Source organism: Sipha flava, unplaced genomic scaffold, assembly GCF_003268045.1.
Source record: "Sipha flava isolate LNK unplaced genomic scaffold, YSA_version1 69_pilon_pilon, whole genome shotgun sequence".
Taxonomy (NCBI): Eukaryota; Metazoa; Arthropoda; class Insecta; order Hemiptera; family Aphididae; genus Sipha; species Sipha flava.
Genome location: NW_020273609.1, coordinates 1,171,815 through 1,196,475, shown reverse-complemented (window position 1 = coordinate 1,196,475; position 24,661 = coordinate 1,171,815). Strand labels below are relative to the sequence as shown.

Here is a 24,661-nt window from a genome sequence, read left to right as displayed (position 1 = left end):
CTATTTTTTTTTATACTATTATATAAGTTGAGTAATTCTTTTTTTTTATCCTTATTAAATATTATAGTTATAATTATTTATTATTAGTTATAACTAATAAATAAAATTAATTAATTTACGTATACATTTTTTATTTGAGTGTAGTATAAAGAGGGGGGGGGGATTTTCAAGGGCGGAAATATGTCAAATAGCCAGGAGTGCTGATGAACATTGCTACGGCTCTGGAATTGAGTGTCGTGATGGAAACAGTAACCAATGATGTGAACCAGCTTAAAAATCCAAATGAAGTTGAAGTACTGTACCAAGAATCGAAGAACGAGCTAGTGGTCGGTAGCAGAGCGCAGCGGAAAGCAACGTCTACGGGCCTGCAGCAGCGATTAGAGGTGGTTCGCTGTTGTTGTGAGGCAACTGGTCATATTAAGCCAAAATTTAAGTTTAAAGATTTGATTTGTACAAAATGTAATAGGAAAGGTCATTTAAAAAGTGTAAAAATGACTTCTTGAATGTCAATAATTTGAAACAGGAGATAGCTGGTATGATGAAATCTTTATTTAATTTAGTACCGTTACAGGTTGATTTTATTAATCCTTATTGTTTGGAGTTGGCAGTTGATGGTAAAAACATTTTATTTCAAATTGACACTGGATCTGGGGTATCTGTTATGTCGGTAGATAGTGTTAAACAGTTTAAAATTGGTGGCTTGGACAAATTAGTTAGAACTAATTTAAAATTAAAAGCATATAATGGTACTATTATTGATCCATTGGGAATATTGTCTTAAGTTATTGGTTATAAGGGATTGTGTAAGACATTAGAGTTGTATGTGGTTAATGAAGGGGATCCACCGATTATGGAAAGAGATAAGATTGCTGCCTTTAAGGTACTCCCTAAGGAATTGGGTTTAAATACTTTGAGTGTGCAGAGTATGGTTGATAGGCTACGCCAATTGTACCTGTAGTAAAAGTGGACGGAAGTATTAGATTATGTGGAGATTATAAGGTTACTATTAATAAAATGTTGGTCATGGATAGGTACCCAGTACCACGAGTGAATGAATTATTAAGTATGTTTCAGGGGGCAACTAAATGTTGTACTTTAGACCTTTGTCAGGCGTATCAACAACTGCCTTTGAGTGCAGAGAGCCAGAAAATAACAATTACTACGCATAGAGGTATATTATTGTTTAAGAGGGTGCCTTATGGTATTGCATCTGCACCAGGTTTACTGCAAAGGAAAATGGAAAGTATCTTAGTGGGTTTAGCAGGAGTTGGTTGCTTTTATGATGATGTAGTGATAGCGGGTAAGGATGACAAGGAAGTTACCGAGAGACTTTTGAAAGTATTAGAGTTTGGAATCAGCTGGTTTAACAGTTAGGTTAGGTTAAGTTAGGTTTCCCACCAAGGACCCACCTTGCCGCGATAGGGGGCTCACTCCCAAACAGGTGTGCCAACGGGTCCACTCCCCGGTCATGTCCTTAATTGGATGGGGATGGTGGCACTAGAGCTCCCCTGACCTTAATTGGTTGGGGAGGCAGGTTGGAGGTAGCCTTATAACAATCATAAAAGCCCTAATGGAAGGAAAACCATGAAGAACAACCCCCGTCGGAACTGACAACCCTGGCGCCGGAGACAGGCGTCACGAGAAGGGACCTCAGCTTGCCCTTAACCAGGTGAACTTAGTCCCTTACCCACGGGCAGAAACCCATTCCCATGAGAACCCTCCACCTCTCACGGGCACCACGGTCGGCAAGAGGAGATCTGGACTTAACACACACGGCTTCGTGGGACATGATCGCCCCCACGCCTCGGAAGATCGGGAAAACCTACGGAACCTGGATAACATCCCCTAGTGCGTAGGACGCGCGTACTGGTGGGACTTTCTATGCGACCAAAAAAACATGATGGAGCAACAAAAGGAAACTAGTACCCCAAGAATAAATAAAGGCCCTACGGGGGGGGGGGGGGGGGGGGGGGCATCCATCACCAGGATAATTGGCGAACGAAATGGTTAACACGGAAATCGGACAGAATCGGATTAAGAAGGACACGGAAACACACACAAAAATAGCGATCCAGCCCATTGGATCGAGAGTAAGTCAAGCTACTACGACCAGTGACGCGGCCAGCCTGGCACCAGGCAACCGAGCAGCCCAAAGGAATGTCGTCGACATCGGTGCCCTTAGTAAAGATGAACTCCTGGAAAAGCTCCGGGGGTACATAAATTCAATGTGTGCCTTCGCCCAGGCCAACAAGAATGTGTACAAAGAGTTGAAAGAGACCCTCTTGAACTCCAACAGAGTAATGGCGCAATACGTCAAAGCGGTAAACCTGGACGAATCAAGCAAAACCAACACCTGACAACATGCAGCGCAGGTGTAAGCGCACAACACATGAAATGCGCAACTACACAGACGGAAATACAGACAGGACAAACTACTGAAAACACTGAAGTCGAGTGGATGAAAGAGAGACTAGTACAGCAAGATGAAAAGCTGAATATCATCATGGCCACCATTTCTCAATACAGTACGGACACCCAAACATCTCGGGAAACTGCGAATGACGGATACGCAGGCCCGCACTCGTCAAAAAATAATGGTGGATCTTGGGTGGAAGTCGTTAATAAGAAGGGGAAAGCTATCAAGGACAAGTACCCAGCTGCAGATCCACCCCCATCAAAGTTATCTGAGGCCAGGAGAGTTATGAAAGAAGCATCAAGACATAGTGTTAGGATTCGACCAGCAGCTTTCGTGATCGACGCTGCGAGTGAGGGAGATTTTCCTGCTCTGACACGAAAAATCAAAAGTGGAATTTCAGTGGGGAACAATATCAATGAGAAAGACAAAGGCAGGCAGTCTACTTCTCGAGGTGCGTGGCGATCAGGATGCAGTGAACTTGGTGAGATCCGAGGTATCTCGTGCAGTAGGAACCAGTGCAAATGTCAGATAGTTGCAACAGCGTACAATGCTGGAAAATAGGGACATAGACATATGGTCCGACAGGGATGACATCACTGACTTTATCGTCAACGTGGCGTCAGTAAAGAGAGACATGGTGAATGTAGTCAGTCTTAAAAATGTATATGGCAGATCTCAGACACCACTTATTCTAATGCCTACCAACGAGGCTAATGCTATTGTTGCCGGTGGACGAATCAAGATAATTGTTGTCAGTTGTAGAGTCCACGTAGCCGAAAACCGAAAAAGGCGCTGCTACAGATGTTTGGTTTTCGATCACGAATCGAAGGAATGTAGGGGAACGGATAGAAGCAACTGCTGCAGACGGTGCGGCAAAGTAAGGTACTTTGCGAAGGACTGTACCACAGAGGAGAAAGAGATGGTAACCTTTGGTGAACTCCTTAGGAAGGAGACTCGCAGTAACGGCAAGAAAAAATTGGAGGCAGAAGGGATGGTGAAGATGTCCCAGGCGAATCCGCCACACTCAAAATGACAGGCTTCCTACAAGCCAACCTCAACAGAGCAAGAGCAGCTCAAGCTCTGTTGTTGGAAACGATGTACGAGCAAAATGCTGATGTAGCCATCATTAGTGAACCCAACATAATCCGAAACAATAACGATTGGTATGGCAGCACCGATCACTCTTGCTGTATACTATTGTCGAATAACGTTGAGGTGATTAATAGCGGACAAGGTGAAGGATATGTATGGGTCAAAATCCGGACATGCCGAGTGTACAGCTGTTACTTCTCCCCGAGCAAAAAACACTCACTCGACAACTACAAAGCGTACCTGAGTAAACTGAGTGACAGCATTCGACAGGGACCCAGTGAAACCATCGTCAAGGGAGATTTAACGCCCACTCTACGGGCTGGGGCTCCCCCACAACGTGTGCCAAAGGCGAAGCACTAATGGAATTTGCGAGCTCCCTTGGACTGATCGTCATAAACCAAGGGAAGGCTCCCACATATGAGAGAGGCGGTTATTCTTCCCATATCGATGTTACCTTTGCCTCGGCAAGCGCATCAAGGCTGATAAACTCATAGCAAGTCATAGCAGTCAAAGCTGTCAATCCAACATGTCAGATAACGTTCGATGACGCAGACCTTGCAAATTTCCTATAAAAAGCATGCAACAGCTGTATGCCCAGAAGATCATTCAAAGGGCATAAGAAACCGGTACATTGGTGGACGGAAAAGATTGCCAACCTGCGAAAGGCAAGCTTCCAAGCCAGAATAAAATACCAAAAGGCCCGAAAACGTAAAGGACAAGACGGCTGCAGAGAACACCAGCTTGCAAAAGAAGCATCAAAAGCACTAAGACTGGAAATCTAGAGAAGCCAGGAAAGATGTTGGGCCGATCTGTGCAAGCAAGTTGACACTGATCCTTGGGGCTTGCCCTACAAACTTATAACTAAGAAACTAATTGGTAGGCGACAGATCCCGGGCCTTATACTCCCTGGCAGACTGGACACTATCGTCAACCACCTATTCCCTAGCAACAAACCACCGGTATATCCAGTATTATCGTTCCATCTTCAGGAATCCGACTTGCTTACAATAAAAGAACTTGTAGAAGCAGGGCGTAGTCTGCCTAGAGGGAAGGCACCGGGATCAGACGGCGTACCAGACGAGGTTTTACGGGTCATAGTACAGGTACGTCCTGACTTGTTGCTACCGACTTTCAATGATTGCTTGAAGAAGGGAGTATTCTTGGATAGCTGGAAGGTAGCAACGCTGGTATTTCTCCGCAAAGGAGATAAACTCCTGGACAAACCGTCGTCATATAGGCCATTATGTCTAATAAACTCAGTCGGCAAACTGTTTGAGAGGCTATTAAAAATGAGGATCACACGGCACCTGCTAGAACAACCTGATGGCATCTCCGAGCACCAGTTCGGATTTATGAGAGGTAGATCTACTAACCAGGCGATTGAGACAGTGATGAACATAGTGAACAAAGTGGGAAGCGGCCAACTTTACAATCGCCAGTTGTGTGCGCTAGCTTCGCTTGACGTGGCTAACGCCTTCAACTCCGCACCATGGGAAAGAATCGATGCTTCTCTAATTAAAAAAAGGAAACCAGCGTATCTTATAAACGTGATAAGGTCTTATTTCGATGGGCAGAAAATCATAACTGATGGTGGACAGTGCCTAGTGACTACCGGAGTACCGCAGGGATCGGTCATCGGACCGATTCTATGGAATATTTTTTACGACGAACTGATGCGGCTAGAACTCCCAGATGGCGTTCATATAGTGTGTTTCGCAGACGACGCGGCAGTGGTGGCCACAGGGCATACCACCCGGCTACTGGAGGAAGCCATGAACGACTCGTTACAGATAGTATCTACGTGGATGAATAAACAAGGCTTGTCTTTATCGAGCAATAAATCCGTGGCAATAATGCTCACAACCAAGCGAGGATACGAAAAGCCTTCATTCCAAATTGGCGAAGACGAAATAACGCTCGCGAAGGACATACGATATATTGGAGTACAGCTTAGCTCTGCATTAGGGTTTAGAAAACATATACAGACGGCCAGCGAAAAGAGCATGAGAACAGCTACAAGGCTTTGTCGGCTTATGCCAAATGTTAGAGGACTCATTGCTGAGAAGAGGAAACTACTGATGACGGTCGTACACTCACAATTACTGTACGCTGCACCGATCTGGTGCGATGCACTAAAGTACGAGGTAAATAAAAAGAAACTTGATTCTCCGCAGAGGAATATGGCACTGAGGGTCGCGAGTGCATACTGCTCAGTGTCTAACGCAGCCATAATGATGATAGCTGGAATAGTACCGATACACTTACTCGAAGCGGAAAGAGCAGAAATCGAACAGGCAAAGAAAGACGGAAAAGACGTGAAAAAGGTGAAAACAGAAGCGAGGACTAGAGCGATGACTAAGTGGCAGTGTGAATGGGACCAGAGCAATTCAGGTTGTTAGATATACAAGCTAATATCTCGGATTAATAGGTGGAATAGTAGAAAGTGGGGACAAGTTAACTTCTATGTCACGCAGTTCTTGTCAGGACATGGATGTTTCAATGAATACCTGCTGCGCTGGAAGAAGAGGAATGATGCCGAATCCATTTACTGTGGTGACCCACATGATGATGTTGAATACACATTCATCGGCTGTGACAGGTGGTGGCAGGAAAGACGAAATCTGGAGGTGGAGTTGGGAATGGACGTCACACCAGAGCGAATGGTAGAATATATGGTGCAGTTCAAATCGAAGTGGAATACGATCGTGAAGTACATCACAACAATCATGAAGAGGAAAGAAGCTGATGAGAGAGCAATACAGATGGCAGCTGTAGCAGATTAAGTTAGTTAAGGCAAACTATAATGTGGCTCGAAGAGCAAAATTACAGGGGCAGAGCCCTGTTACCTTGTAATGAACTTTGTTTGTAAGGGACAGCGAGTGGGGGATTGGCCCACCACTTCCCGACCTGTGATGTAAGTTTGTTAATAAACGATGTTTGGCAGGGGCAAGTAGTGTGACGCGAAAGCAAACAGTCCGCCCCTGTCGATCGGTGAAGAAAAAAAAAAAAAGGTTAGGTTAGGTTAGGTTAAGTTAGCTAACCTAAAGGCTAGTAAATGTAAATTATAGCAAGATAGTGTCACTTTTTTACGACATTGTATTGATAAGGAGGGTTTGCATATTCTTGAGGAAAGAGTTAAAGCCATTGCTCAGGTGAAAGCTCCTGAAAATGTTCATCAATTAAAAACGTTTTTAGGTCTAGTCAATTATTATGGTAGGTTTTTTAGGAATATGTCATCTTTGGCTAGTCCTTTGTATTCTTTATTGAAAGCTAATGTTAAATTTTGTTGGGATTCAGAGCAAAATAAGGCATTTGCTAATATTAAAAATCATTTATTATCAAAAAACAGTACTTACACATTATGATACAACTTTGGAATTAGTCTTAACTTGTGATGCGAGCCCTAATGGTATTGGTGAGTGCTGTCACATAGATTTCCCGATAAGTTAGAAATGCTTATTGCCTTCGCGTCTAGGGCGCTTAGTAAAAGTGAGCCGGGGTATTCTCAGCTGGATAAGGAAGCTTTGGCCTTGGTTTATGGTGTTAAATATTTTCAACAATATTTGTATGGCAGACCTTTCATTTTTAAAACAGATCATAAACCTTTAATATCAATATTTGGAAAAAAAAGGGGATTCCAGTAGTGGCAGCCCATAGACTGTAGAGGTATGCAATTTTCCTCGCTGGTTATACTTATATTATTAAAATTGTGAAGGGAGATGACAATGACAATGTGGATGCTTTATCCCGATTATCACTTGAGGGGGCAGATATGATCAATCATGTATTTTGTAGTCATTTTTTTATTAATTCAATAACTACTAATGTTCAGGGGATTGCTGATTTAGATATTTGTGAGGAAATTCAAAGGGATAAGGTATAAAAAAAGTTTTTTTGTGGGTGATGTCAGGAAAGTGACCTAATTCTTGTAAAGAACTGTCTAAAGATATGAAGTCTTATTTTAATAGGAGGAACAAGCTTGCAATTGAACAAGGTATGTTATTATGGGGACATAGGTTGGTTATTCCTATTTATGGTAAGATGTTTGTAGTAATAATTGATGCACATTCCAAATGGGCTCATGTTTAGTTCATGAATAATATTACTACAGAATCCACTATTAAGGTTTTACGGGAATATTTTTTCTCTGTGGGGCATACCTGCGAAGCTGGTAACAGATAATGGTTCTTTATTAGTGTCAGAAGTTATGGAGCAGTTTTTAGTTAAGAATGGAGTGTTCCATGTGAAAACACCCCCATACAGTCCGGCGTCTAATCGGGCTGCTGAAAATTTGGTCAGAACTTTTTAGAACTTTTTGAAAAAAAGTGGTATGAAGTCTGACTTAGAAACAGAGATTGCTAGATTTATGTTATCTTATAATAGTACCAAGAATTGTGCTACAGGTGTAACACCAGCTGAATTGCATATTGGTAGGAAGTTATTTACATATTTTGTTAGATTGGTGCCGAGAGCTAAATATAAATATAATAATAGTATGTTGGCAGCTAAGAAAGCTTATAAGGAGGGTAGAGTTAAGTATTTTGAAATCGGGGATAATGTGATTTGCAAAAATGATGCTAGTGGGGCTAAGTGGATAAGAGGTACTATTATTCAAATATTATTTCCGGTAACTTATGTGGTACAAATGGTAGGGGGTGAGATTTGGAAGGGACATATTAATCAGTTATGGGAAACTAGTGATGTTGAAACCAATTCTTGTATTAAAACTTTTACAAAATCTGTTGTGGGGCCAAAATATCAACTACCATCATTACCTGTTAATGAGGTATGGAGAGGGGAAAGTGGAGTTGATGATAAACATAAGACTGATCAGCAGGAGGTTCCAAAGTTATAGATTAAAGGAGAAGAGTGAGAGGATTAAAAAAAACTCCTAATCGGTTAAATTTATAAAAGTTGTTTAGTATTTTATAAGATGTTATATTATTTATTAATGTATTAGGAACCTTAAGGTTCTATTGTATTTTGCTATGACATAACTTTTTTTATTATGAAAATTCCTTTGTATTCATACATTTTTTTTGTTGTTACATATTTATGATTAATTCTTATAATTATTATTTAAAAAAAAAATTGTTTTGATTGATGATACGGTTCCTTGCTTAGTGGGAAGGATCTGTAGTGTACGTGGTTACACTGTACACAGTGCATGTTAGTATATAGGTTATGTAATACATGCGCAAACTAGCAGTTAGTGCAGTTTTCAAAATAAAGTTAAAAAAGTCTTATTAAATTCATTCGTTTTTTTTATTTTGTATCAACTAATTAATTAATGTAGTGATTAGCTTATATTCTGGTGCCATGTAGCGCAGTCATTACATACATTTTGTAATTCTACGAGTATTTAAGAATTGTTTAAATCTCCATTAGCTGATGTAATAAAATTTAATTTTTCATATTCATTGTAAGTTCTGTTTTCAGTATACTTTATATACTGTATTATTGAAGAGAATATTATAATTTTACTGTATTTGTTTCCACTTCATGTATTTATGCTGTTGATTCTGCTTTTTGTACAGTTATCTTTTGTATTAATTTATTATTTTATGTGGTTAAATACTTTATTTCATTTTAATTAAACTGAGCCTTTTGATTATCTTTTTTGAATTATATTTTAATTTTATTTCTTAATTTTATATTAACTAAATATAATTCTATTATTTATAAAAATAATATACATTTCAGTATTCAAATTTTTTTTGCTCGATTTCATAAGTAGAAATATTATGATTATAAATACCTCGAAAATGCTAGAACAGAGGTTTGTCATTCGAGAATTCCATGTTTCTAAGATATTAACACATTGTAAAATCATAGCTGGAGTTTTTTCAAGAGTTACTGCTACTTCTTCTATATTATCTTTGGTAAGACCGCTTAAATATTCAGTAACATTCAACGATTGTTTTTTGAACATGTAATCTAATGTCCTAAATCAAAATATATATTGTATATAATACATGTACAACACAGCGCGAGCCTAGTTAACTTTTTTTTTATAATATTTAATAACGTCAATAGATTATGTTATGCATATTTTGTGTTTGTAACTTAAATTCATTTATGATAATTTACTATAAATATATATATTTTTTTTTTAGAATAGTGGGGGGGGGCATAGAATAATAAAAGTATATACAATTAAAATAAATTAAATGTCACATTTTTATAAAATTAATGAAAAACTATGGAGAAAAATAATATTTTTATTTTATTAGCAGTTCTAAATACGACTTGGTGAGTTGTACCTAGTATTCAATGAAAAATAGCTTTAATTCATACCATTTTAATTTATCTAATAAACATTGCAGTTTCGTTAGGAAATTATGTTTCAGTGGTTCCGATGAACTATTTTTATCGTGAATAGAAACTGAATCAAGGACAAAAAGTTCACTTAGTGCTATGATTTTTTCCAAGTCGACTGAGTGCGGCCTTGTTTCGTAGTCATCTGGTCGTTCTCCAATAACTAAAAATATAATATACAACAATTCATATATTTCCGCACGAATTTAAAATTTATGTGATAATAACGATTAGAATAACAATCGACTATTTTTATTCGAAATAATATTTACGGATCTCATAATCATGTTGCACTTTAATTTCTCGAGTTATCCGCACAAATGTTGATGATACACACGACGATGCTAATGTTTTCAGAATTGTTTTTTCGGTGCGAGTTGTAACACAGTCGTGTAAAAACGGATCGATCAAAAGTTTTTTCACTGACGGTATCCAGATGTTTTCTAGTTCGGTTTCCATCGATTTCACCAAACATCCTGATTTATTGCCGATTAAAAAATGACTGGGCATATAGAAATCAGCTTCTTCGGCTAAATCATACACAGGAATAATTGTGTTTGTATTTTTAACAAAATACAAATATATCTGATTAGTATTTATATTGCCAATCATACATCCAAAATGTACATGCAGCTCTGGAAGTGTAATTATTTTTTCTTGGATTACCTAAATAAAAATAGTTATATTATAATGTGCAATGTATCGTCATAATTGTATTGGTCTTACTTCTTAATACTTTATAAGTAACTAATATTTACAATATGGGCTTAATCATTTTTTGAATTTCGTTGTTTTTAGATATTATAAGATATATATGTATATTATGTCTATATATTATATATACGTATAAATAGTGAATATCTGATTAAGTTCAACACTTATATAATTAAACATATTGTATAATATTTGTATTAAATTTCTTAATTTTCGTGATACTTTAGCAATATTCTCAATCCAAAATTATAATTGTCACCAAAATTTAAATTATTTTACATACTTTGAAGATTATTAGAGTTATTTGTGAGTTTTAAAATTAACACTGTTTATGATACAATCGACCACCAAATTTTTATCATTTGTGGTATAAGGTTGTTGTGTTCATTATGTATTAATAAATCATTTACCCTGAATTAATCAATGAAATTAAGTTTTCTATATTTTAATTTATTTTTTAAAATGTCAAAACAAAAGTATTATTTAGATAGTTGATCAGATTAATAGCTTCTATTCCATTAGTACGTTGTATATTTGTTTCACGATCTTTATTATTTATATCCATGGTTCTCAAACTGTTGTACGTACCTTCTTTGAAGGTACTCGAAATACAAAAGTACGAGTCTAGTCAACAAACCTTTAAATTTAAATAGAGGTAAAAACTCCAAAATTCAAGGTAACCGAAAACAAATTGTATACATCATCAATGATTACTGAATTTAATTAGCTTTTGAAGTTGGCTTATTAAAGTGATATTTATGAAAAACTCAATATCTGGAATTTATTCATGCAGAGCAGTGTTTCTGATATTTTTCATGTAGAAAAAAAACCATTGTAATGGTTAAAAAGATTACTCTCTGGAAATAGGAAATACAAAAAACCAACTGTGAGCCTTTCGAAATATTAAACATATTTTTGCAATATAATAAGAAAAACTTATCTAACTTAAGACTCAAATAGGCCAGCACTTGAATGTACTGAAGATTCGTATAAGAGAGGATTTTTGACCTTAAAAGAAACAGTATAATTGGATATGTGACCCCTTTGATGATGATGCTACGGACACTAACCTGACAACTTTTGAAAAGGAGTAGCTCATTGAAGTCTCGTGTGATCCCACGATGAAAAACAAATACTTAAGTTCTGATACTACATTGCAGTCTTGTAAAGTATTTGAGTAAATGTATTTAAATACTGTCTTGGACGTATTTTTATTTGAAAATCAGTCAGTTGTCAGTTATCAAATTTTTATTTTTTTTTTATTATTATAGTATTTTATATTTTATATTTTTCACTCATTTATGTGGAGAACCCCTATAGCTGAAACTCTTCATTCGACTTCCATATTGAAGAAAGTTCTTATCAAGTATAATACTCCACTGCCGTCCAGTTGAACCAATATTTAATGTTAGGGAAGCTATTTTATCAAAAAAAAAGAGGAAAAATGAATGATGAACACTTTGAAAAAACTATGTTACTAAAGTGCAACAAACATTTTTGAGAATGATTTGTTTTAAATGCTCTGTATATCCTCTTCAACAATTATTTTATTACTTTATATTAAAGAATTGCTATAGTAATTATAAAACAAGTTTTATTTATTTTCATTTTTCTGTATAATATAATTAAGAAGGTGGTACAAAAACTTTTAATAATACTTGACTGTAACATAATAGTATTTTAAAATTAGTTATTACAAAATTAATTTGGCTTACCAACTAGTAGAAAAGAAAGATAAAAAATTATTTGAAAACTATTTAAATACATGATAAGTATTTGTATTTGTTCTTAAAATACTTTTTCCTGAAAATATTTGAAATGTATTTTAAATACATTCTGAATGGATGTATTTGTTTCTGTATTTAAATACAATTTTAAAAGTATTTTTTACAACACTACTACATTGTTAAATTTTTGGATCTGTGTGGGAAGAAACAAAAAAAACTGTCTAGCACCGTTGTTAACCCTTCAACGCCTGATGTGTCCATGTGGTAACACAACAAAATCTATTTATAAGTCAGACGTAAAGAACGTCTGTGGTTATATTTTTATTATCTAATCATAGCAATTGATTCTCCGTATGTATATCGATTTTACTAGTAGTGTGGTTACCATCTAACGACAGTTCAGAATATTTATAATGTAATTTATAATTTATAATATTTACAATGTGTAATAAGTGCGATGTTGGACTTTGTGTTGATTGTTTTAAAACATTTCATACCAAATGATTTTTTTTATATTTTTTATATTTTACTTATTTATTATAACTAAAAATACTTGACATTGTCATTAACTTAAACTAATATTTCTATATTAAATAAAATAACAGATGAGTAAAAAGTACTACAAAACTATGAATATTTTTGATTTATTACTTTATAAATATTATATAACTAAATTGCACCTCATTATAGCCTAGTGTGACCATATGGTAACATCTGTTTTCTCGGAAATTGCCTGAGGAAAAAATTTCAAAAAATTTTATTTGTGTTCTAGTAATCTACCAGACTCTAAAATTGCATGATATAAGTAAAAAAATTTTCAAAAAAAAATTCAGGCTTTTGAGGGTTAAATTTCTTGTTGGGTTTTCCACCACTTATTTATATAAAAAAAGGTTTTAAAGTTTAACTTATGCTAAAAGTAAATATAGAAACAAATGAAATTATGAAAATGATTTAATATTGTATTTAACTAAATTTGAACCCAATATTGATCAACTGTGTCAACAGAAACAAGCTCACCCTTCTTACTAATTTCTTTGAAAGTAAGTGCTTTTTGTTTTTAACATTTTTTGTTTGTTAGTTTTTAATAAAATACAAAGGTAGGTATGAGGTATGTAAATATTTAACTTTTTTTATATATATTTTAGTTTAATGACTAAGAAGAAGTATCTAAAAAAATGTATTGGTAAAAAGGGGTACAGTGTTTATAAAAGTTTGAGAATCCCTGATTTATATGATAATAATTTATTATCATATACTCACTTTAACTTTTTTGTAAAATTTTTCAGAATGCCTTCTTATTGCATCTTCGTCTGCCATCTGAATTGCTGAAAGTAAGAAAAATAAATTCAATAATACAAAATTTAAATACCACTACTGATTTTTGTTCGCATAAATATTAATTAATGATTATGAGTACGCGAACATTTCTTCAATACATTTAATAAATATAATATTTGTAATTAGGAACTTGTTATTTTTAAAATGCATTTAATTTTAAATTTGTAATTTAAAAAAAACAACTACAGCAAAGAAAATGCTTTTTTTTAATTTAGCTTTGAAAATAATCTGAAATTATTTAAAAAAAAAATACCAGTATCTGGACTTGAATAACCATCTCTTGATTTTCCGTCGTCTAATTCATTTTCGGAATCTGTTACCAGTGAATCAGCACTAGTTAATGTGTCTTCTCTATGAACATGTTTTTTTTTTTTTTTCCTATCTTGGTGGTGTTTTTTCTTCTTTTTTTTGCTATCAGAATCTCTCAGCGATTGCATTTCTAGTTCAGAGACTATAAAACCGAAATTAAAAGAAATATTATAAAAGAATTATCTTATAAAATAATAATAAATAATAATAATATAATATATAATAAATATAAAACAAATATATAATAAATAATAATCTTATAAAATAATTATTTACAGTCAATTCTTGTAGAATTATTTTGTCATTGCTTTTATTATTTTTTAAACAAAAAATGTAATATTTTTATTAATCGATGTTTCTTTTTAGAAACTACCTATATTTTAAAACATTTAGCTTGGTAGGTTCTATTATTTATAACTTAAAAACTAATTATATAATGTTCCTAATGTGACATGATATTCACCATTGTATATTTTTACAATATTACAATTATTATATATGTATATAGGTACAATATGTTTGTTATTTTTTAACTTTTTAATTGATTTAACCAATAATCTAAGTTAAATTATTTTTATTTTAATAAACATGTTTCATTAAACACAATTATAAATATATCTATTAATATTAATTATACTAACAAATACTAATTAATATTAATTAATTTATGAAATAATTTAGCCTATTTTTGATATTAAAACTTTTAACTCGATTGGCCTTTATTTTTTATTACTTTTAATGATATTTTTACATAGAGTTAACTGAGTGTATTTTTTTTTTGTAATATCTCCTCCATTGTATTGTATATCAATGTTCTTATAATGTTGTGTTTACAAATATAATGTTATGGATTCAAATTTAATTACTTACGTTCCTCTTCTACCTCTATTTCTTCTTTTATGACTTTTTTTACGGTAGTTGTATAAACGTAAAAAATATTAGTGTTCGTATTTCTGTTAATCATCGAAGATTCTAAGTATTGGATGAATTTTTGTTTTAACAGACCTCCGTCTTTGTTCAGTGTTTCTCCGAATAGATTTACCGTCTCTTTCACGTTATCGATTTCAAAGACGTTGTTTATGCATTTTACAAACCACAGAAGTCTATAGTCCATTTTTCCTAAAATACTTCTATTACCCAATTATAATTAATATACTGATTAGTTTGATTCGTAAGAAATTCTAGTGGTTAAACGTGAACGGATATCGACGAGGGTGGAATTCCAATTATTAACTTGATTTTTTTTGGTCGGCCTTGTCCTTCAAAAATAATTTAATAATAAATTTAACAGCTGACGGTTAAATTTTAAAAAATATGTATTAGTTTTGAACAAAGATGTAGTTAGAGATACAAATTATATTTGTTTTGAATTAAACATCTATTTATTTGTAAAAATGTCGTTTTACATAATATTTTAAAAAATGTTAATTTATGTATGATGTAATATATTCGAAAAATCTTAGCAATTTAAATATTTTAAAAGTGAACAAAAATTATGAAAAAAATTAATACAAATTACAAAAGACAGAAATATATTTTAATAATATTAAAAAGTTAAGATTAGATAATATTTATATATATTATGTCATAAATTATGCATTAATGAATAACATAAATCTGTCTTTATTTTCTTTGCCTTTATTAATTTTTACATTTTTGAAAATTATTTTAAAAATATTTAATCTCTTTATATGCAGAGCTCTACAATTCTATCTAACAAGCTCTCTAATTATTAACTACTCTGTTTGAAAAGTTATTTTTAATTTTACACATATATTTTTACTATGAAATATTATTTGATGAAATAAATGATAACAGATTTAACAAATATAACAGATTTGATCACCTACTACATAATAAATAAATAATTATTAGACTTATAAGATTGTGTTATGATACTTGAGAGCACATTCCATGTATACGTTGTCTTCTCAAAGCCATAAAAAGTGTAACAGACATATTTATAATGTTTCCTGGTGCATGATTATTCATTGTATTTTCATAACGAACAATGTCATCGAATTTAAACTTTATAAAATCATCTAAATAATTTCATGAAATTGTACATTGCGACGCGTATAAATACTTCGAACAATAACTAAATCAATAAGCGTAAAACATATCTGACAGTAGGCTCATTCATGGACACACTATATAATTACAATAACCTAGCAACAAAACAAGTAAGTTGCAGTTTTCAACCCCAATATTACTGTAAGCACTACGTGACTACTTTACCTAAAATACAATATATACAGTATAAGAACATCGGTAAATCCAATTGCGCTGCGTTTATTTATTTTTGACATTGTTTATTATTTTTATTCGATTTTTACATTTTTTTTAATTCAACATAACTGATTGAGTTTACTTTCTAATGATACATAATGTATAGAAGAGTATACACATAACACTATGAGCTAAGATAAACTATAAACTGAGTGACATATTCCGACGTTTTAGTACTATATAATTATAATTAATTTAGTATGTAAGTACATATAATTGTGTAACATATTTATAAAGAGTTTTGGGTCGTTTAAAGCAGGGCCGGCTTTAGCTCTTTCAGCGCTCAGTGCAAGAATTATTTTGTCAACCCTCCATCTTAAACGACTTAAACATATAACTCAAACAGGCAGAATTTTGGGAGCTGGAGGATCCTCATTCTACATATTATAACCTAAGCCTCATTCATAATCAAAAATACTCAAAATAATTTTTAAAACGTGCATATTTGCCACATATTTGTAAATTAATCATAGAACAAACATAATAATACTTGTAATAATAATATTATAGTGATAGTTTATAAAACTGTACCTACAAGTGCGGCCAATCTTTGCATGTCGATAGAATAATACATAATGATAATTTTAATAATAATCAAATTTATATGAAATCACATCGTGAAATTTTTTTTCTATCTATAGTAGATAATTTGCGTCGCCAACAATTGATCAAATTTAATTCTAATTTTGACGCCTCTCGCGCGCCTTTCTGATTTTAGCGCCCTGTGCCGTCGCACGAGTCGAACGTATCTTAAGTCGGCTCTGGTTTAAATATTAAAACCTCGGAACATTAAAAAAAAATTAATTTAGGGGATCTTAAATAAAAAAATCTTGCTCTTAAAATATTTTACTGTGCACGCTTTTTTTAATCTTATTCTAAATACATTCTAAATTATTTATAAATATATAACTATATAAAAAGTATATGATTATATAAATAAGGATGTATATTATATTTAAATTAATTTAAGAAATATAATATTATATTTAATAAGTATTATTTTAACAATTTGTAAGTAGTAATATTAGTAGTAATATTACATAAGTAATATGAGAAAAGTCGAAACACATGTATGAAAAAGTTTGAGTAAAATATAATTGTAAAGAATAATGGTTAACAAATAATTGAATAACGAATATCCAAATAATAAATACATTATAATGAATAAATTGTTTAGAATAATGAAGAATGAATAATCGTTCATATTTAAATGATGAATATAATCAACAATAATCAAATGAAAATAAATTAGTAAAGAATAATATTTTATTCGAATAATGTCTATCTCTGCCAACATATGTGGCCATACTATATGTCTAAAAATAATAATCAGTCTATAAATCGTATAATCCATTAGATGAAAAATACATATGTTATGATATGTGAATTATTACTTTCGATAATTTCGATAGTACTATAGTATGTATATGTTACCGGAAATGTTGACATTTTAGGAAAGGATGACAATCCTAGGAAATTATGACAATTCCTAGTAGCGAAAGGAAATTATTGCCTAGGAATTCTCATCATTTCCGTAGTTTATTAGACAATGTTATCACTCATTACTTTCTTACACGAAAGCATTGGAACTCATGATGTTGCAAGTCATGTGGAACCGGTTTTACAATATAACTATTAGAACGATAACTAACTCGTAGCGGCGATATACTAAAACCTGTAATCGTCACCCGTCGATAAAATTGTTGAGTGGAAAATGTCTATCGCATATCGCATATATTTATCGCAATCTTTATGTGTTTTATTTAAAGTGTCCCTAACCTGTATATGCAGTATACCACCTTTAATAGTGTGTTCTTCTTAGTACAGTACGTATTTGTTATTTACACATTCAGTGCGTTTGTTAAAAATGGATCTCAATAAAATGCGAAATGAATTTAATAAAGCAATTTTATTACTAATTGGCGATAAGCGTGATGACAACAAATCGTTCATGAATAATGAGGAATACGATCGTCGTATGGAAGATGTAAAACTATCCAAGATTAAAAAAAATGCAAGAGAAATTATAGAAATATTCGTAAGTACTTGCGCACAGTTTTTGAATACATTTTTGAAAGTATCTGTATTTAAAATCAAATACTACTTTTAAATACTTTTTTCGTTTTACTTTATGAACAGGACGTCAAATTTAAATAAAATAATACAAATTGTTCAACATTTTTATTTATAGATTTTTCATCGCCGTTGTATATTAGTATACTGTAACAGTGGCGGTCAAACGGGGGGGATGAGGGGGATAGATCCCCCCCCCCTATGGCTTTTTTTTCCTTTATATTTATAACAATTACATTTATGTTTATTGTACTATAATAATGTTAATGTATTACATTTTGTTTTAATTTTTCTTAAAATAACGCTTATGAGGCATGAGCGTATATTATTATCTAGATTCTAGACTCGTTCTAGGAACAAGGCTGTTATTATTATTAATATTTAGTAATTAGTTGCTTATACAAAATATACGGGAATTACCTAGCTCGGTGATCGTGAATAACAACACACTCCTCCCTTGACCGGCCCATCGGTAAATAATACGTAGCTATGTCATTATAGTTGGCCAAATTCGTCGATTATTATTACGTTTGTCACAATATTTTGTTACACAGACCACAGTGTTAACTGTCGTCCCGTTACTCGTGTCGCGTACAGTCATACTGTGTGCGCATTATATATTTTTATGACTGCTATAAATTGTGATTGTGATAATGTATATATATATATATATATTTGTTAATTGTGTAATTTTATTATTCTAGAGTCGTCTCAATGGTTTGGCCACTATGGCTGTTCATCGGGGAATTATAAATATAACATCCAATTAAGTGCTGGATGAATTAGCAAAAAAAAACAAAAAAATAGATTTAATAATATAATACAAATATTGTTAATATTAGTAATATTGTATACCTACCTATATGCTATAAATAAAGTAAAGATTTACCTGAATTTAAAAAAAATTGATATTAGGCATAACCATAAATTATATTTTAATGATTAATAGTAGTGCATATTAAAAAATCAGCCACATCCCCCCCCCATGACAAAATCATTTGACCGCCACTGTACTGTAATATTTATAGTGGCATACAAGCTAACAAATACAGTCCGTCGATTTCCCAATAAAAATGGAAATACCTTTACTCTAATAATTATGTGCATATAAAAATAAAGCATACCGATAGTCGATAGGACGATTGCTAATATATTATATCTATACACTATTCACGCAACCCGCATTCGGTTGTTCCTGGTAATAGCAGGCCATACATGAAAGGTTTATCTGTCGGATTTGTCCCTTAGGACTAGTTCACATGAGAGGCGTTAAACGCGCGTTAGCTAAACGCGCAAAAAACCTGTCAACGCGCGTCAGCGCAAGTTGACGCGCGTTTGAACATTGTACAGTTTTGCATTGACGTGTTCAGTTGCAACGCGCGTTTTAAAGCGATAGGTTCTTGTTTTTCGATATTTTCATTTGTTTTTTCGAAAAAGTTTTCTAAAAAATCAAAAATGGATAGTGAGGAATTTGATACTGATTTATTCATTGACGAAATTGAAAAAAGACCCCCAATTTAGGATATGACAAGTAGTGAATATTCAAATAAAATCAGTAAAAGAAAAGCCTGGGAAGAAATTGTTCTAATTTTTAGTGACCCAAGTGACACGGAAGAAAGAAAAAAATTCCATGTTAAGTATTATTAACTATTTTGTATTTTATAATTTGATATAAAATTTAAAATCAATTAAATATATAATATAGACATAATTTATTTTGTTTCATATTGTTTTTTGGAAAAAAATTCTATACATAAATTAATTATTTAAAACTATTATTAAAAAAAAAAATACATATTGTTTGTTTTTAAAATAAAGTTTTATGTACATTGTTGTACATCTATTTACTACCAAAAATTAATATAACTATTAAAATATTTTGTACCTATGTATAAATTTATATCATACGGTCAATGTCGACGCGCATTTAACGCTCTCCATGTGAACTTACCCTTAGCCGACCAAATCGCTCAAGTTGATTTGTACGTATATGGGATAAAAATATCACAGACCGCGAATCGAACATTATCGCTAAAGATATTTTTGGAAGATAAATATTGTTATTTGATTTGTACGTGTATGGACACTGTGTAAACACTAACTACACACGCCAAGTGGTGTCGTTGATTTTTATAATTATTTTAAAATTAAAATTTGTACTTTTGCGTTGTTTTAATATAAACGTATTATTTACAAATATATAAAATTATTCAAGTACTTATCATAAACACCAGTAAATTATAAATTATTTAGTAATTTTTATTTATTTACTGATAGTCACAATAGTCACTTATACATATTTTTATAGCTATATTAAGTTTAATTACTTACCTAGTAAATTAGTAAAATCTGTATCATCCATTCTTAAATAATTTTCAAAGTCTGGATTATTTTCTTTTAAATCCTTTAGTAGAGTTACATTACTTTGTTCTCTTCTCTGTTCTATTCATTATTTTACCCATGTTTTTCTGTTTATCTTTTTTTTTGAAGTTTCGTGCGCAACAATTGCCATAGCACATATAATTGCAATTTTATTTTTTTTATTTTTATACATTTTATATGGATAAGTCAGGTATAACGTCTAATTATATTATATATATATGTATAATTATATAGGGAACACACTATTAAGCAAATTACATACTAGGTACTGTTCCGTAGGAATGGCAAAAAATATTTCTAACACGACAAAAGATCTAGTGACACATCATAACCGCAGGAAAATTGACAGTTTTGAACATACACCTACATATCTAGTCGTTACATTCTAAAGGGGCGGTATAATTCGGCAGATCTGGAATGACAGTAAATGGGTATCAAAAGTTCTGTACCGCGATGGACTAGAACTGACGACCTGATCGGCAGTTTTGGAATGCCATTCCAAAACTGACGGGAAAACCTTTTGTGTATGGGCTGCTAATCCGTCTTCGCATTATCGCAAAAGACATCATTGACTGTTTGACTTGAAATTTTGCACAATGGAGTGTATGTTCTTTCTTCGAAGTTGGAGAAAAAGTGATCAGTTTCTTCTCTCGGTGATTCAAATGAATTAAACTGCCTCCACGGAAAAAAATATATATTTTTATGAAAAAAATAATATAAATATTTTTCTTTTTGAAGAACCCTGTCCGCAGCGCCAATTGTTACGTGCCACCAGCTCGATTCCAAGTAGTGCAGTCGATGATGTATTTAAATTTAATTAATCAAACATAAGACTAACTTTTTACATTTATTTTAATATTCAAAGTGTTTAACAAATTATAACATAGAGTGACGTAAAGTAGCTTGCAGTTCCGTGACTAGAACTCATCTGAATTGTGGTCATTTTGATCCCTCTTTTATATTGCTTGATTGACGTCATTGAATTTGTTATTCTGTGATTTTCAGGAAATGTAGATATTTGCACCTGCTGTTTGTGTGTCGTTGTCCTTGTAATAACCACATTTGTAATTCATAGTATTCCAGATTTAATTCATACATTCTTATTACATAGTTTTTTTTTGTTATATAGACCAGTATATAATTATAACAAAAGGATATAATACATTGACTTTACAGTATCTTTTATTTTTGTTTTAAATTTAAATATATCGATTATTACATGATCATACATATCCCGTATTAAAATATATCAATTATTAAAAAGATATTTATTATATATTATATGATATATGATAGCCCATAACAATACTTCAAATAATTCTCAAATGTCTTTATCAAAATGTTGTTGATGATGAACCATCTTTTTTTCATTGGAATTCGTTTGTTTTGAATTGTTTTTTATTTATATTTCTTATATTGAATTGGAAATAATAAATTATGACATCATACAATTGTATTATAAAAAAACTACGACCAAAATTCTAAGAAATATTATTTAAATAGGAATATGTAAGAATATTGTATTTCTCAGAATAAAGTAAAAAAATAAAAATACTTAAAATAATTTATAAAATTAAAAAAATAGTTTAATACGTGATTGAAATCTTATAAAAGATGTATGATGTATGTCTATTTATACCAAACTCATTATTCTTTGGAAATACTGATAACCAAGGCCCGGAACTTTGCGCTAAAAGTCCTTAAATTTGCGCTTACATATGCCTTAAAAAACATAAAAATATCCGTTATTATATGCAGTTGAAATTACAAACTTAAAAAGTTTAAATTAGGCACCTGAGAGTAAAATTAAAAGAAATTTAAAAAAAAATTGACACTAAACACACTTGTGCATTGCTGAGTCTTCCTGTTTGTTTACTTTTATCAGACTTTAATCTTCTACTAAATTTATTACTAAAAAAGTAAAATAAATTAATAGTTAAACAATTAGATAGGTTATTTTATTTTTTTACCTTTGTTGCATTGCAAAAGTAAGAGGTGTTTCCTTATGTTATTGAGTTTAAATCAGGGACTGGAACCGTACCTAAAAGAACCGGTTTTGGAACCGGAACCTCACTGAAACCTTAATTTAAATTAATTTTAAAATCGGAGCCTCACCGGAACCTTTATTTGTATTTATTTAAAAATCGAAACCTCACCGGAACCGATAATTGTAAAGGTTTTTTACAGTTAATTTTGGTATTATTATAATTGCATTATTTTTATTTTTACTTTTTATGTCTGACATTAATAGGTAATAAAAACTAAACAAATACGTAGATCTACTATTATTATTATCGGGATTAATAGTATTCAAAAATAATAATGCAAGTACTTACAGAGTTTAGACGGGTCATTAAACTATTAAAGTATACAACATTTTTATACGACAACTGATAATAATATAATACTGTAATAGGAATTGCAAAAGAATTAGTCATTATTAGGGCTCGGATGTTAATGCACTTATAACTATTGTAATATGCATGCATTTATGCACTGAAAATTACGAAATATGCAATCAAAATATGCGCTAGAAATTATAAAATATGCATTTTTAGTCAATAAAAACACAAAATTATGAACAAAAAAATTAAAATACATTTTTTAAATTTGCATAGCGTTTTATTTACTTTTATTTATATTATTATTTATTATTTATAATATTATTAACGTTACATTGTACTGCTATGGTTTTTTTAATTTGATCAAATTTGTAACTGCGGTTGTTATCACTAAGTAAATTTTTGTACCGTGAAAAACTTCATTTTTCATCAACTAATTTTATTAGAGCGTATTTAAAGAATGCAAGATCCTCAACCTTCAATTTATTTTTTATTAGTTATTTACTATCAATTCTAATTATACAATGAAATTATTTTGATTTTTGAGTAATTTTTAAGCTTTGATAAATTTAAAAAATAAATGTTAGTCATTTTTTTATTTCATATTTCGGAGTAATTAGTAAGTTTTGATAAATTTATACAGAATGTTATAGTAAAATAAATTAAAATATTTAAAAACATGTATTTTTATTAATTTAAAACAAATATTTATAATTTTTTGTCATTTTTATGTCATATTTGCATGTTTTTATAGATCAATTTTTAATGTTTTTAAGGTCATCAACTTCCGAGCCCTATTTATTAGGTACTGTAGTCCCGAACAAACACGATAAGTCGATAATAATTTATTTTTAATTAAACATTTATATTTTACGTCAATGCATACCGGGGTAGTCTGACCAGAGAAGCAAAGGGGTGATCGCCCCATGAGCCCTCGACAGTGTCATATTAATTACCCGTATACAAAATGTAATATTAAAATATACTGGTAAAACACCAATTATTTACCGTTAGAATATCCGAATTTGGACGGATTGAGCACAGTTAAATAAAAATATTTATAACTTAAAATGCAAAATAATAATAGGTCCACTAGACTCCCCCCGAGCCCCTCGGTACCCAGTCCCCCTTGAATGCGTGGTAAATTTTAGTTACCACGTCCTATAAAACTTATATATACAAATTGTGGAATTAATAGTATAATTAATTAATTTAAAAATAAAAAATATAAATTATAAATATGAAATATGCATTTTTATTTTTAAAATCCCAAATTATGCAATTAAAAAAACAAAACCATTAAATAAGGAAAAATATGCAAAATAAAAATAGTATTATTTGATTCAATAGAACATGAATTAAATGTGTATTAAAATGGATAAATAGAAAAAATATGCAATTTCATAAACATCCGAGCCCTAGTAATATCTAACAAAATTATTTTCATGAACAGTTACTGTAATGCTAACAGCTGTTTTGGGATTTTGAACAACAAACTTAAAAGATTTAATGGTAAATAATAAAGACATGATATAAAGTTCACGAACTGTATTACAGTTTATAATACACAATGCTATCAATAAATTTTTTGAACTGTGAACTGTTAGATTATAGATACTGGAACAGGTCAGAATAGTTCACCAAAGCGAATAGTTCATTCA

At 31.6% G+C, this 24,661-nt stretch overlaps 1 protein-coding gene across 1 annotated transcript in view; it reads right to left on the bottom strand.

Annotated features, from left to right (window-relative positions):
- LOC112692039 (dynein heavy chain 5, axonemal-like) overlaps positions 1 to 15,985 on the bottom strand; it is a 29,283-nt gene extending 13,298 nt beyond the window's left edge. Inside the window, exons 1-7 of the mRNA XM_025566543.1 lie at positions 15,814 to 15,985; positions 14,785 to 15,173; positions 13,859 to 14,056; positions 13,528 to 13,592; positions 10,099 to 10,492; positions 9,806 to 9,989; positions 9,267 to 9,453 (exon numbers count right to left, since the gene is read on the bottom strand). Of these exons, the coding sequence (XP_025422328.1) occupies positions 9,267 to 9,453; positions 9,806 to 9,989; positions 10,099 to 10,492; positions 13,528 to 13,592; positions 13,859 to 14,056; positions 14,785 to 15,028 (1,272 nt within the window). The 5' untranslated portion in view covers positions 15,029 to 15,173; positions 15,814 to 15,985. The remainder of the gene's footprint in view (positions 1 to 9,266; positions 9,454 to 9,805; positions 9,990 to 10,098; positions 10,493 to 13,527; positions 13,593 to 13,858; positions 14,057 to 14,784; positions 15,174 to 15,813) is intronic.
- Positions 15,986 to 24,661: the final 8,676 nt, after the last annotated feature.